The following is a 16,601-nucleotide window of genomic DNA, read 5'->3' on the forward strand; positions in this document are numbered from 1 at the left end:
GTGTGTCTAAAGAAAGTATTTCACTGTTTAAAAAAAAAAAAAAAAGAGAGGAAGAAACACTTGCAAACAGATTAATTCATGGAAGTTAGACACATAAATGTTCTGGACAAATAAGGAGCAGGAGCCCAGGGAGGTGCTTCTCACATGACCTACTGCTAAGCAGTCAGAAGTGTAATTCCCTCTGTGACAGCTGGTAGGGACATTCAGTAAATTTTGGTAGTCCCATCATAAAGGATACTTACTGAGATCTAAATGCCAGACCCTTGTGCAAATTTCAGTAGGTAGCTTGGTGTGTAGGACTTGCAAACAACTGAATGTCTGCAAAGGCTTGAGTAAGTCTCACCGAGACCTAAGTGGTGGCCAACCAACCTTTATTAGCATTCTTGAGGCAGGAGTTGGACATAATAATTTTCTTCTATCAGGTTATTTTATCTTCCTTCTCCTTGACTACAAAAATTATCACTATTGTCCGTCCCAGAACTTTTTTTTTCTCCAACTCTATCATCATGGCAATTCATTCTCATCACAAATACTGTAAAAGCATTTTGAGCTCTCTCTCTGTCATCACTTAATTCCATTTTCCATTATAGAAGCAATTATGGGATCAGAAAGCACCTGAGAGAACTCCTAGTAAAGTCAATAGTACATAAGTGATTGCAAAAGGACCTGGGACCAGATGAAAGGTTGCAGTCTTAGAGAATGCATACTGACCATTTTGTCCACGTGTGGTTTTACTGTTTATTTATATGCAGTCTGTTTATATTGGATCAGCATTTCTCTCTGCTGCCCCTCACCCGCCACTCTCCCCCCCACCCCCTTCTGTATACGAAATCTGTATCTTGGGTCCAAGATGGGACTGAGGTATACAGAAACCTCTAGCTAGTCCAAATGCAAATAGCAGCAGATCCAGGAACCAATCTGGCTGGAGGCATTGACAAAAGCCAGTGGTTCATTTTCAGGTCATCACACAGCCAGGGATACATCAGCCCTGGCACAAGGGAAGGAATAGCTTCATGGCAGTAGCTGGTGTAGACCCAGTATCAACAGAACAGACCCTGCTGACCTGAGGATACACGTACTGGTGATTAGGTAGTCAAACTGCAGAGCCAGATGCTATCCAGCCTCAGTGAGATGGTCGTGTCCAACTCACAACGCTTTATGTATTCAGTAAATCATCCTGAGTCAGTCGACTGAAGGGCAGAGCTCTACAAACACCTTTGGCAAAAAAAGTTGCCAAATTGGGACAAATATGTTGAGCAGTATGCCCTGCATAAATATGCTTGGGATATCTGGTGGCACTGTCACTAGATGGAACAAAGAAGTTCCCTTTCCAACTAGCCACACAGAACCGGTGTATAAATACTGTGGGTACAGTGAGGTACCAACCTGAGCTCCCCTCACTTGCACCACGATGCCCTCCTACAGTACTACATGTCAGCAAAGTCACTGACCTCAGTGAATTCCAAGAACGGGTATTTCCTGGACTAATAAAAAAAATATTGTTTCCCCTCCAAATACTAGGTTAAGTGTTCCTAACTTCAGTTTTGTTCCAACATGCAACACAGCAATTAGAACTGTAAAAATAAAGAGAAATTGCTAGGAGGAAAATGATAATTATAACAGATCTGGGATGCTCTCATTTGAAGATGTGAGCTACAGTGTCAAGGATTCCCAGTAATAATATTCCCCCCGCCTCCATTTGTTGATAAATTAAAACTATCTATTAAAATAAATTAAAATAAGACTGTGGGTTATATTACACAAACTACTTCCATGACACCTTTTTGTCACCATGTATTTCAAACGCACAGTTTGAAAACAAGCTGGCACATTTGGTAATTCAATAATGTCAAAATGATGTAATAAGGTTCAAAAGACCATAGCCCACTTGTAAAGGATTCAGAGAGATCTAATTATCACTGCTTTATGCTATCGATCAATGTCACAATGCAGCATCCTCTGTCTTAGTTGAATTGCCTGGGAATAAGGTTCACTGCTTTGTGTGCTACTGACATAGGTCCTGAACAATGTAGGTGATGAAAATTGCCATATGGTCAATATTAAATGACAGTTACTCTGCTATAAATCAAGGAATGGTGCTGGCTGTCATCACTGGAAATACACAATCACTTTTCAAAAGGGCCAAAGGCCATGACTTGTTTTAGGTTTGCACTGGGCTAAAGCTCGAAAACTAATTTCCTAACCCTCACACAAAAATATTAAACTGTGCAGTAGTAGATTAAACATTATATCTATCTGCTTATTCTACCTGTTTCCACAATTTTGTATGTTAGCGCTAACTAAATCTCATTTTTCTGAAATATGCCAGTATGCCAGTAACTGAAAGTTATTCCAGAGAGAAGAAAGCTTCATAATGGTATGTAAAGAACAGGAATACTTTATTAAGAGAACAATTTCAAGTTCAAGGCAATACAAGCAATAAGAAAAGTCTTGGTTTCCAAATATTTCACCATAGGAACCTTAAATCTTATCAAAAAGGAATTTTCAGAATGCAAAAATCAAAAGTGTGTAATAAATTTAGAATCCTGTACAATATATCGGAGAGTGTTCCTCCTCTCTGTGACATAAATATTGCTTTCCACTGCCATGGATAAAATGATTTCCTCATTCTGTGAAGTTACAGGATCTCTCACCATGCAATAACTCTTCCCTCATGAAAGAGAAAATTGGTACCTCTTTGTACAGAATGCACAAAGCAAAGGGCAGATTTGAAAGCTCTGCCAGTCAAAGCTGGATGACAGTAAATATTGTATGCAACTCCAACTGTGGCAGGGGGAAAAGCACTTTCTGCAGTGTTTCAGCCCATCAGCATCAAATAGATGGTTTTCAGAAAGTACTTTCAAATGCTCTCTCATAGCCCTGTCCACAGCTAGAAAGTTGCTTGGCTGCTGCATCTTAAGGGTAAGAACATCACCCATCACTTGCAGATTTAAACCTGTTCTTAAACCTGAGACAGGACCATTCATCTTGGGACAGTAGCAGGGCACTCTCCTCGGACACCAGTGTAGAATGACCAGAGAAGACTTAAAGTGCCAACAACAAGGCAAGGGAACTATGAGAAGACAGAGGATTTGGGGTGCATCAAAGGATGTTAACAAGGATGTCTCCCAAATTTATCTAGCAATCTGCTTACACAGGGGACTTCTGTTCATAGTGATGAAGTAGCCTAGAAGGCATGGCATGGGCCCTTCAGAAACATATGACTGAACACTTGAGAAAGTCTGGATGTTCACTGTGAGCAATATAGAGACCTCCCATCATGGTATCCAGAGATTCCCACCCAGTTTCACTTCTTCAAAAAGACAGCAATAGAGATAGGCACAGAAATATCCATATACACACACAGTCCAGAAACACCCGTGTACACACTCCCTTCACTTGCTAATGTACACACTTTACCTGTAAAGATCCACCCAGGAGAGCTACAATAGCAACAGAGCAGCCCAGCCTACACACAAAAGGAAGAGCTTCATGTAGCAAGCCACATACTGAAGACAGACCAGGAAGATGACAAAAAAGGTGCAGCATAAGTGTCATCACAGCAGCTTGAAAGGAGAGGCACTTGAAGAGCCTGGAGCACTAGAATGAAGGAAAACACACAACCTTGTGGAGCTCAGGACATATTTCACTGCCTTTCAGCACTGCACACTTGGCAAATGCCCATGGTTGCCTCTACCTAAAGGCATTCTGGACCTGTGAAAAACTATTAAACACTTGCATGTTGTCATGTTAGCTGACCCAACTACATACTCTGTGTGGCTAAATGCCATGCCATTCACCCAAATAATTTTAAAAAGCAAACAAATGATACAAACAAGAAAAGCCCAGAAAATTACTCTTCTCTGGTAGCATGTGACTTCCTACTAAAATGAATGACTATATGAAATAATACAAGCTGAAATATGTAGAGGAATGAAGGCAGTGGGTTGATTAGCATTGATAACATGCAGCTGTGGCCTTGCCTCGAAGGCAGTGGGTTGATTGACATGGATGATGTGCAGCTGTAGCTCGTTCCCACTAAGTGGTTAAATAGCCCTGAGGCTTGGGGGGTAGGGGTCTCTGGATGGAGGGGGAGTGGTGTGGTCTGACCTATGGAGGAGGGAGAAACATCATGGCTAGTAGAATCTGACTGACAGTAAAAGCCTTGTCGCGGTCTACTGGTTTGTTCTGCAATGGTTGTTGCCCTGTATGAGGCAAACTGAGATGGACTCTGACTGCAACAACTAGCGCCCAATGTAGCTGAGACAAGTGGGAGAACCTGTGACCCATAACAGACACTGTGAGAGGTGAGCTATTGACAGCTAACTGATATGGGTGTATTGCAATACTTGTTATCTGTCTTAACTCAAATAGCAACTAAAATATAAGCTAAGACTACTCATTTTTTGTATTGAAAAATGGAGAATGGTCTAAAAATTCACACCAGCTTGTGAGTGTTGAATGTTAGCTTGCTATGCAGAAAACTACATTTGACAGTTGAGTGAACTATGATCAAACCTTGCCAATACTGAAAAAGCAAGAAGCCCATAAGCCAGAACACTACAGTATTCATATGGCATCATAGGGTAGGAAACTAAAATGTAGACCAATTGTTGGCACACCTGATGGAGAAATCAGATATTTTTTATTGGTAGATCTTATGAATGTGTTTCATACAGAAAAATTCAGCTTTTACAAACAATACAACAGCAACAAAGTATTAAAATTCAAAGATGTTATGGAGTCCAACATGCTAAAAGATGAGGTTTGTTTCTCATGTGGCTCATTCCTTCAATGCTAAGATAAAGACACAGCTAGACAGGCAGACAGACCAGTTGAGATAAAACACAGTTGCAAGCATAAGGTGATTCCTAGCAAGCAGGCAAATTTTTCAAAAAACCTCCACATTTCCTTGAACTGTTTTTGGTAAAATGAAGTAATACAACACTATAAATAAAATTTATTAAAAACATAACTTGGTCCTATTGTGTCAAAAATAAATTTGAAAAGGTCAAGCCATTTATATTTAAATAGTAGTTTGCTCATAACCCCCCCACAATTTTATTCTTGTAATTCCCATATATTTTCCTGGAAATCAGTTTTCTCTGACACAAAAATGAAGCTCTGTTTTGCTTCACCAATATTTATTAAAAGATAAAAACAATTCAGACCATGCCATTATACATATGTTATTCATATGGCTCCATTCCACTATCTACACTTCAGAACTTAAACAGTGGTGTTGCCTGGCATCCCCTTTTTTGTTCCAAAGAAAAGTCACTCCATGTTTTGGCAATGAATATATTAAAATCAGCAATTAGACTCTCCAGGACAGGAAAGGTATGGAAGGAGAAACATTACAACTCTTATGTTAAATTTTGTTTAGGCAGTCACTGACTTGTGAAAAAAACAGCCACCTGCCTGTGGTGCTCTCAGGAGTAGAAGGAATAGCAATCAATCGAGCTTGAGCAACAATCTGACTCACAGTGCCATAACAGTATTGTCTGATGCAGATAATTACTTTGAAATCTGGTGGGTTTCATCTGTATTTTCCCCAAAATTCCATCCGTATCAACAAACAGGGAAAATAATGCTACTCATACTTGCACTGCATTAGTGGCATGATAGTTCAAATCTTAAAATAAATGAAATACCTAAAACACTCTTATAAACAGTCTGTGACAGCTGCATTCAGAGCAAAAGTAAAATTGGAAAGAAGGATCTCTGCTTCCTCTTGGAAAGAAATACCCTAGGGGTTGGAGGGGGAATATTTCCTCCCTTGCCAAGGTACCAATGAAACATAAATCCACGCAGGCTCTTTCCTTGTGCTGAAAGAAATAAACAGCTGTGTTCCACTTGAGTAAGCAATATATTAGGGGTGGGGGTGGGGGGTGAGCAGAGGGACAACCTAAAGATGCCCCTTGACCCTAAGCACTTTTTGTAAACTGAGCAGTCTATCTTGGTTATCACCCTAACTCTCCCAAAATCCCATGGTAGTGGTAAACTACAGTTAATAGGAGGAAAAACTAGCACAGCTTCCCTGAAACACTCAAAAAGGCTATATTTGGAATCCAGTAGCCACCTCAATTAAGTACTTCAAACAATATTTAATATGGTGGCAGTGGGAAGGAGGAGAACAGATAATCCTAATGGAAAAACTGTAGCCCTGTAATTTATGTCAAAGTTTTCCTATCCCCAAAAGAAATAGATTAGAAAGAATGATTAAAACTTTCAGAAGATATTTAATAGATGTCCGATAATAAAAATGGATGACTTCCAGACTCATAAAACATAAGGACTGCAGGAGCTGGAACTGCACTGTACAGTGCAGAATCTGCTGGAAACAGCAACAAGGATGCAAATGATCCCTCAGTACACCAAGAGGACGCAGCTGGTGGGAGGCTGCTCTCTGCTAGGACAATTTTGCACACCAAAGAAGAGAACGCCCCAGGTTAAAAAGACAACAGGGCAACATCATTTGGATATGATGCTTTTCACAGTTCAGAAAGAAGCTGGCTTTCTGAACACAGAATTTTTTAATGCTGTAAATAACAGATGACCATTCCAATGGATGTAGCAGACACTGTGTCATGGAAGTGAATACCACATACACAAAAGTTAATACTAACAGTTCCTCTGTATCAGTAAGTTCAGCATAAAACTTTATCTCAGTGTCTTTATTATAATAGACCAATGTATAGCATTTTATAACTAGACTAAGCATAGAGTTGGAAAGCATCATGGGTCAGGTAAACAGTTCAACCAAAAACATGACACCACATGACCACTGGAGGTTGAAGTCAAGCAAAAATCCATGTCAATATCCCGCATTCCCTGTAAAGCTTATTCCTTGGTGTTTGTAATGTCTTATTGCATCTCTCTGAAGAGATGAGGACCACTTTGCATGGGACTTGTCAAGGTTTTCAGATTTCTGAATCACTAGTGAAGACAGAACTGATATTAAAAGTATTATGAATAATTGTTGAAGTGTATCTTATCTACTTGAATGTGATTCCAGTGGAATGGAGTAGAGACAAAGATACTGTATATTTTTTAGATTTAGATCATGCTCCTAATAAATGATTATGACCACAGATACTTGGTGTAGATACAAGAATAAAAATGTCCACAGCCCTGAATTTATTATCTTATACTTTTAAAATCTACACAGTACAGCATTTACTTTTCTTAAATGAGTTAACCTTCTGACATGTCTGAAAGCTGAAAAATCAAGTGTTCCAGCATTTGAATATGGTATTATTCTCTAAACATTTAGCATACAGATCAAGTGACAGAAGATGATGTTTAATTTGTCATACTGTTAATTGATTGCTTTTAAAGGGAAATAGTGGCTGCACAACTCTATCTGGAGTTTTGGCTACATTTTTACCTGAAGAATTTTAGTTGTCTTTTAAATAGCTTACTGTCTTTGCATAGAGCAGGCACAGAATTATGGATGAGGTTGATGCTACAGCCTCTCCCAGAAGACCTATGCATCACAGTACCCCAGGCAAGCCCATCAGATGTTTTCAACACGTCCTCATAGGAAAATATTTTAAAATCTGTAAGATCTGTGTCCAGATGAAAAGTCAATAACAGATAACGTGTTCTGGACACAGAAATGTAGCATCACCTGGGGGGATAGGAAGTTAGAAGTTGCTTTGGAATCTCAGCTAAAGGGCCCCACACTTTATTAAACCTGGAGTTGTGAGTGTGTAGGTGTTGGATTACATACATCAATAGGAAGAGAATAATTTCTGGAGGCACTTTATGAAGAGATTTTGAATTATGGTACTCATCAGGCCCCAGGGAACACTTTGGCAAGGTTTTGAAATGCACTCATGAATTCCTCATGCACTTTTTGGAGACAGCTACAATGACTGAGGCACGGAGGTTCAAATGACCCTTTGCTATTTCATCACCTGTGATTTCCAGTGTAAAAGCAGGGCTTCTCAGAGCAGCAACATGTGCACCCTGTAGAGCATGAGTCCTTGCTGTCAGTGGCTGACACATCTCATGGCCTGTAACAATGTTTCTTCAGTAACTGGCTGTAACTCTGGGGTGAAATCCTGGCCACATTTACAACATTGAAAAAATTCAAAAGTTTTTACAGGACCAGTAATTCATTCTGTTGCTTTGAGTGGCATTTGAATTCAATGTTATCTGAACTGAAACAAGATGCAAACAATTCAGGTGTGAAGAACGTATGCAAGGGAAAAAGATATTGCTCTGAGAAACAACTGTCAAGCAAAAGTACAAGCACTCAGGTATATGATTTGCTAAAAATAAGAAGAGGGATTCTTCATCTCCAGACATTCCCAGAACAGAATAGACAAACATGTCAGAAATGGTTTAGCTGCAGTTATGCTGCCTCAGGATTATCAACTAAATGGTATCCGGAGGGCCTTCCCAGCCCCATTTCCAACTATGCCGCCTCTGTAGACAAAGACGGGTACGTTTCTGGGAGAGCAGGTCTCTGGTGAGAGTAAGCAGCTCAGCATTCAAGTCACAAGAGGAACTATTTATGTTTGCTCTCCTGTGGTGTCTCTTTAGAGATGTGCTGTAGCTGGGTTTGGTGGGCAAAAAGGAAGTTCCTTTTGTCTCTTTCACGGTTCAGAACAATATTCTGTCACTATGCTTCAAAAGAAGCTCCATGAACCTACAGATCAATGAAGACATTGGTTCAGTGATTCTACTTAATTGTTTCAGAACTAGAAGCATTTTCCAGGAATGGCTGAAAACTAATTGAAGAAAAATAATGTGCAGTTCAAATCTAATACAGATACCATTTATACATAAAGACACTAGTTGGAGAGTGTGTCAAATTTTATGGTCAACCTCTTCTGGAATGGCAGCTGGCATAATATTAATCACTAAAGCACTGCCATCTTCCAACAACAGAGATATATATGAGGCTTCATAGATAAAACTCTAGTTTTCAATAAAGTGAAATGTATACATTTGTACTGTGCTTGTGTAAGTGAAAACACCACTAGACTTGGCGCATTGAACTGAACTTCAGGTCAATACAGTGTGTTCAGTTCATGATGCACCTTGACAGGTTTACAGCTGTTATAAACTCCTATGGGAAGTACTTATTAAATCTGCTCCATGTCTATGGCAGATGAGCCACAGAAAAGACTGCCTGTACTATCCAAAGGAAAGAAAAAGAAAAAAAATCTATTAAACAGGATTCTCTCTGACTATGCTTCAGTCTTATATAACATCAGGAAAGTAACCAAAGTCATAAGGAACAGTCATGTCAGAATTCTAACTTATAAAGATGTGTGTTCTTTTAACCAGGTACTTGGTAAAAAGTAAAACTAATTTGACTAATATTTCAGCAATACACCATTAAGTAAGCTAATGCTGTCACAGCAGTGATCTGTTCAAACTTTACTGGATTAGACCTCAGCTTTTGCACTCTCAGCTAAAACTGTAAAAGGCAAAAATACCTACAAAACTAGGTACTTGCATTGCTTAACTAGCTGCTGTCTAACCCAAAGTAGAAATCGGGACCAAAAGTGAATGGGCATGAAACTTCCATAAGTACAGGAAGAGCTACTTGCCTCTGAAAGCAGATGTTAGCACATCTTTTTTTTTTGTTGGGAAGCTGCCTGAAACTACTCATATAAAGCTACTAAAAGCATGGTAACTTCATGGTTAGCTTACTTGCTGCTGAGAAGTCCAGGTTGCTATCCCAGGGGAATTTTTCTGTATTTTACATGAATAGCTCATTGGATTAAATGTAAAGCATGTCTACATATAGCCAAAGCAATGAACAAATAGTGTCATGTACATGCATGTGAGTTGGCTTTCATTTAGTTCATATCTCTATGAATTTAGTTCTTTCCATATATTTTTCCTGCATTCTACCTAGTTAGTAAGTGACACATAGACATCTGAAGCAATACTCCAGGAAGCAGGAAACATGCTTTCCTCCCTCTTTTGTAATTACTGACTCAGAAGAAAGAGACTTAAGACTGTGAGTAAAGCCATATTTTTAGGAAGCATATTCCCACAGGGCCAGAAGCTTTTGTTAATACTGTATGTGCACAGTCCATCTGGTTGTTATGTAAGTGTTTTTAAATTATTGCTTAAGTTTTCAAGATAAGGAATTGCTCAGAGAAATCTTTCACTTGGTAACATTTTAAAAAATCGTTTCATTTTAATACTTTCTGCAAATAAAATTTCTTTCCCATTTCTCCCTCAGCCACACCAACAAATCCTAGAGCTAGACAGGCGTAGCAAGAAGTCACTCTTTCAAATCTGCCAAATGATGAAGTTACTCGATATGAGTAGTACAAAAGGAAACCTACTCGTGAGTTTGTGTTACTGAATGAAGAGAGATACATTAAAGCTGCTTTTAAGATTATCCAGATAAAGTATCAGGGGTGTGAAGATCTTAAAAGGAAGCGGCAGAAAGTCATACAGCAATAAAAGCAGTTTTATCATAAATTGGCCTTTGAAAGAAAGACAGCTGCTTGTTAGACAAGCTACATGTTTTTATACACTGAGATACATTTGTATTATTTCCATTAACAATTACTACAAAGAATACTATGTCCTCACATTGAGTTAGTAAATGCTTTTAAAAACTAAGATCTAAACATTTGGCTAAGAAAAATTTATCTGTTTTTCATGGCTCTTTTTCCATCAACTGAATAGCAGTAACTGAATAGCACCAGCAATGACCCATGAAGTATCTTTCTGAAAAGCACTAAATCTGCTCAGTTCCATGCAACTAGAGGCAAGCACATTTCTTCATAGCTTACACTGAACTTTTTGTGATGACTTTGAAGTGCTTGGTGCAGAGTTAAAAACAAAACAATAAACCCCCACCTCGATACTTTTGCCAAACTAGAGCAGCACCAACAAGAACCTCTGCAGCTGACTCTCAATTCATTAGGCACCACGGCAGCAGAGTTTATTCCTTAAGCAACCAACAAATGGAAGCTGTGTCCTGAAGCCAAAAAGGTCAAAGAGAAAATGAGTAAGGCTTCCTGCAGCTCAAAGGTGAAAACAAGTTTATCACACATGCCTTCAGCATGGCCTTCCCAGCTGCTGTTTATATTCCCCAGCCCCCCAAGCCCAGCTGCTTGTTGCCTATTACGTGCATCTCGGCTCCTCCTTGGAGTTGTCCTGACTTGTTACGCTCCATTGCCAGCTTGTTCACAGTCAGGGTACCAGGTGGCTGCTCTTCTATGATGGCAGCAGTGGTTGCCGGGCTGACTGCTCCTATCAGCCAAGACTGCTTGCCACATGCTTTAGGGGGAGTAGTGCCAATGACAAGTGTTAAAAAATCATGACATCATGTCTAAAACATGAGAACTAAAACAATAAAAAAAAAAACAAACGGGAATTTTTGCATGTTTTAGTGTGAAAATGAAGTAAAATTTTCATGGTTTTATCTTTCACCCTTCAGCTTTTAGAAAGTGCCCCTGAAAAATAACATTGTTCCGGCCAGTCCCAAGAACAGCCAGATCTCAGAAGCCTGAGACTTCACAGTTTTTACAACTGGGACCACTCAAGAGTGAAGCAATCTATCACACTTTGAGACACTTGCATACGACTCATACTTGCTAAATTGCTAATTGTTTTAATGAACGTTGGCGGTATGCACTGCATCTGTAACTGAAAAGTTTTTTGCTCTCTGAAGACCAGAAGCAGGATTGATATCCTGCCTTCTTGTATAAAGCTTGCGTTGTGTTTCTTCACATCTAATCAAAATACAAACCCAGACATGTCCCTGACCTCTCTGAACTACCCAGCCAGAATTGTCTTCAAGTTCTTAGACATGCAAGAACTTCCAGAATTAAGATGCTGCCAAATTCTAATTTCTTTCTCATCTTGTTGTGGGCAATCTTAGTTCCACTGAAGTCAATGAGATTTTCCCCAGGGATTAAATATGGTCATAATTTCAGCCAGTAATGGCACAAAGCAGAAAGAATGGAGCTTAACAGATGTTCAGTGAAGCAGGTGGAAGGAGAAATAAAGGCACACCTACTTTACATTTTTCAGTAGTGTCAAGGTAAAATATGAAATGCAGGCCACTGAGGGCAAATAAAACCCATGAAAAGGAGGTATTAGTTTCACAAGAATGCTTTACTGAGCACAACTGACTCAATAGAGCGTATCAGTAATAATATACTCTCCTATATGCAAATGAGTCTTCAAGTATACTGCAAATACACACGGCATAACAGATTTTCTTTATTGATGATGAATTAATGAAGTCTCTTGCTGAAATGAACTCCCAGGGACTATTCCTGTGGGGTTCCAGTCCACTAAACGTTTTACATATAGGAAGTCTACACTATGATGATATATATATATATATAGCAAGTACTCGTTTGTCATGATGTTAGCTTCCACTTGCTCATGACTAAGACAGACCACACGTTTTGTGTGTATTTACCACTGTGTGTTTGTGAGAGCAAAAAAAGTTCACGCTATGAAACATTCATGACAGACAGTTCATTTTTATTTCTTAAACAAATAGATGGTTATACTGTATTTTTTTAATAGTTGCAAGCAATTTCATTATATCATTGTGTCCGAGATACAGGAACCAAGCGTACATAATTGAAGACAAAGGAAACTGAGAACACACTTGACAGAATTAACAGGTAAATGAAATCAGTAAATGCAACTGCCACATCCCTTCATTTGATGTCTGTGAAAAAGCATCTTCTAAAGTTCCAAGCACACAGCACATACCAGTTAGCTTACTTTAAACAGCAAATTTGTTTCAGTAATCCATATGGGTAACTAATGCTTTATCATAGATATGATATTCCTTTAGGTGCTTTATTTTTGCATGCATGCTCCATTCCTTATTGATATGTTCCCTTTTTAACAGAGTCTTTATTTGTGTTAAAGATCAAAGTAGATAAACTCAATACAAAGCTATGCGGCAAGGGCAACACCTGTTTCTGCTACCCACACACACATTCATTCACTCGCTCCCCCTTCTGACCTCTCTCTGCAGGTGACTATGAGTGAACAGCTAGTTCTCTGTGAGACCTGAATGGGACATACACATTGGCAGATGTGGGCAAATACTTTCATGTTTATTAATCTAAAAAAGAGTAAAGATTACAAAAATATAAGAGGTAGAAAACCTTAGACAAGTTAAAATACATAAAATCTCTAGGTAAAGTTTATTTTGGTCAGGCAGAGTTTAGTTTATCAAACGTCAATCCAAAATAACAGGGGTATGAACTAAACAAAAACATTATTGTAACTTTACACTAAAAGGTGACAGTTACCCTTCTTTCTTAAGGCCACTGTACCACAGCAAATACTCTGATTCAGTGCATTACAGCATCCACATATCAGAGTGGTTCCACTTATGTACTGCTGATACTAGAAAAATAACTTTATTTAAAATTATTATGTATAAACTAAAGCAAATTTTCAGGTGTAGTTTTGATCACCATACTTTTTGTTTTAATTAAACTGTTCTTCAACAATCCCACTGATTTCACAAACCTGTGAAATCAAACAGAAAAACACAGAAATTAGGGCTAAAATTTAATGTACAGAAAAACAGGGTAAAAGGGAAAATTAATCCTTCATTGTGTTTGTATTTTGTAGGAGTTTTCCATAATGCTGAATTCACAGTTAAATAAGCAACATTGATCAGTATTTTGATGAATCCTGGTTCCTTTTCATTTCTAAAACACCCAGAAGCAAATCACAGTTTCTTTAGTTATATTATTTGTTGCCATTATTCAGTGTTTTGGAAGGGGTTTCTGCTGCTTCTTTTTCAATAGTAGTAAGAGACTACAAAAAATTACCAGTGTTTCAAAAAGAATCAAACAGAATAAACGACTGTGATGCATCAGCTAAACTGAGATAGCAATGTTTTATTTTCTGATTGTGTTCAGGTTGAAAAGCTTCCCCAACGCAAAACAGAAATTTAGCTTTTACAAATATTTACATATGCATATTGAAATATATTGTTTTGCAAATGTTGCTGACTGTAACACAACCTGCCCCCCACCCCTGACAGTGTTTGTAAAAGACGTGATGCTGTAACTGGACCTATTACACAAATCCAGTCAGAGAATCAGGGTTATAAACAGGAAATAAACACCACAACCACGTTTAATTACACAGCTGAATGCATAAAGGTCCACATGTTACCTTAGAAGCCTTCATCCTGCCATTTTTAAACCCTGAAGGAAATCAGGCACAGCAGTTTCACATTTAATCACTTCTTTTGAACATATAAATATGCAAGCCCGCTTTGGGAGATTAAAGAAACTTGGCAGGAACAAACTATTCCCATTATCATCTCCAGCTAATCAATTAAATACGATTGGAACAAGACCTTTAAGTTTCACTTTGCCAGGTGATAAGCCTGGACTTTATATCTGATACTGTACTGATGTTCAACAGAGCAAGGTACATACCATGAAAACTTCTGCATCACAACAGAGAAAAAAAAAATACAGCCTAGGAAATCTTAGCAACAGTTCTTATCTTTTATTAACCTTACATGTATTTTTTTGTCATTTACACCTAATGTTTAACAACTGTTTTCTGTAGAGGCACTTCATTTAGCAGATATTCAAGCACTGTCACAGTTTGATCTTTTAAGTAATAGATTTGTCTTAAGGGTCGAAAAAGAACAGCAAATACATGTAAGCTTGTTTCATTTGAAGATTCTTCTCATGACTGCTACGCACAAAACTCCAGGGACTGTGGTCTTCTTAGCTACAGAAGGAAATGGGATGCCAGCCAGAAAATATATTCCGTGCTACCCCATATGCATTATAGAATTCTTGACTGATGAGAAATAGTATTAGCAAGATCAAATTAACTTTCAGCTGCCATGAGATACAGAAGCACCAAGGTGGAAATGCAAGAGGTGAAGGACACTCTGAAGGAGTGATGGGACTCAGTGTACCTGTCTCAGTCCCCTAGTAAGACATATCTCTAACTGCCCTCTGCAGTCCCTTTGTTTCTCTTCTTACTTCAGAGAGCAAATAGCTTGGACTAGACTCTCTCACTTCTATACAGGCAAAAGTAGGTGAGAGGACTTGTACCCTGCCAGGCTGATTTCTCCAGTATAAAAAGGAATGACAATAACTTAGAAGTAGCAAATAGAAGCAGGAAGACCCCGCTGACTTGGGGAAAATAACTGGAAAAACTACGGCCATTTTAAATTTAGTGAAATCACACCTGAAAGAAATCCAGGTAGACATTAGAATTTCAGCGCAGACTCCTGACACACTTTAGAAACATTAACTGGTGATTTCTCATACCTTTGCTGTCAGTTAACACATTTTATCATCCCACTTTGCAGTTCAGGGCAACAAGACATGGAGAAAACAAGTGTGGCCAGATCCTGCTGTAACATTCACATTGGCACTATGCATTGCCAAACAAGATTTAACCAAAATGAACAGAAGTCACATATCACGGATGAACCCTCCTCTCTTATCCCTCTCTCCCAGTCTCCACATTCATGGATTTTCTCCCTGACAAGGTCAAGAACAGTCACCGTAATCATGCCACAAAATCTTAACCTTTTCCATTACAGAGCTTTTCCTACTTGAATGTGAAATCTTTCCTCTTCATGACGAAAGAGAAATTTCTACAGTTTTGGCTTAGAATAAATTTCGTCCTTGTAAAACACATTTACAGCAACAGGATAATAAGGAGTGTTAAATTTTTTTTAGAGCCTGGAGAATACTGGGCCAAAGGAAGAAAATACATCTGTCACAGATCCTTCAGCTCCTGGTCATTTTTGTACTCTAGGATTACAGTCCAGCATTCTACATTTTTTCTGGTTTCTGCAGCAATCTGGACCCTCTTCTGAATCAGTCAGTTGTGGAGCCAAAAACCTTTCAAGGCTTTATTTAACCCAAGGGGATGTACTCCCTGCTTGATATTCCCTGGGTCTTGCACGTCATGGAGTCATCTGCAGTCAAACAAATTGAGTGGAAAGTAGGTATAGAACATGACAAATGTGCTTTGGTAGTACTTCTGGGCTACTTCGTCCTCTTTCTTCACTGCCATAAATGACTACACAAGGCACTGGTGAAAGATGACTGTGTTTGATAGCTCTTGAAAAAAAGTTGGGACAATTAAATGGAATAAAAAGCACACATAGTTTTGCAGCAAGATATTCTTGGCCTGTAGTGAAAGAACTCAGCCAGCATGGCAAGTGAAAGAATCAAGGAAGGCATAAAAGAATGAGCCCATCAGCATAATTTGGTCCCCACTCTTTCCAATGGTCTGTACTATGAAGGACACACCAAATGGCCAGTTCCTTCCAACTGCAAAGTCTGGACAGTAGTCCTCCAGTCGAACAGCTCACTGATATGCTCCTCAAAGGCCAGATGCAGTTCCATAGGATGACTGCACCTCAGAGTTTTCATAGGGTTGTAGTCACTTGTCTTTAGAGTAAAACACCAGGGGTATTGCTTCATGAGTATTTTGGGGTTGAAAGGCCAGCTGAAGCAGTTTCAGCTCACCACTGCCAGACTCAAGATATTCTCCATAGCTCCTCCCGATTCACGCAGCACAAATGTTAGGCAGCCACAGGGTTGAGCAACAACACAGGACTGAATTATCTGAATAAAATT

General features: G+C 38.9%; 1 protein-coding gene across 2 annotated transcripts in view; it reads right to left on the reverse strand.

The window, feature by feature from the left end:
* Nucleotides 1–12,466: 12,466 nt before the first annotated feature.
* C3H8orf34 (chromosome 3 C8orf34 homolog) overlaps nucleotides 12,467–16,601 on the reverse strand; it is a 167,733-nt gene continuing 163,598 nt past the window's right edge. For both annotated transcript variants that reach the window (XM_055800692.1, XM_027791715.2), the window contains exon 14: nucleotides 12,467–13,494. In XM_055800692.1, coding sequence (XP_055656667.1) covers nucleotides 13,487–13,494 — 8 coding nt within the window. In that variant the 3' untranslated portion in view covers nucleotides 12,467–13,486. The remainder of the gene's footprint in view (nucleotides 13,495–16,601) is intronic.

This window comes from Falco peregrinus, chromosome 3 (assembly GCF_023634155.1).
Source record: "Falco peregrinus isolate bFalPer1 chromosome 3, bFalPer1.pri, whole genome shotgun sequence".
Classification (NCBI taxonomy): Eukaryota; Metazoa; Chordata; class Aves; order Falconiformes; family Falconidae; genus Falco; species Falco peregrinus.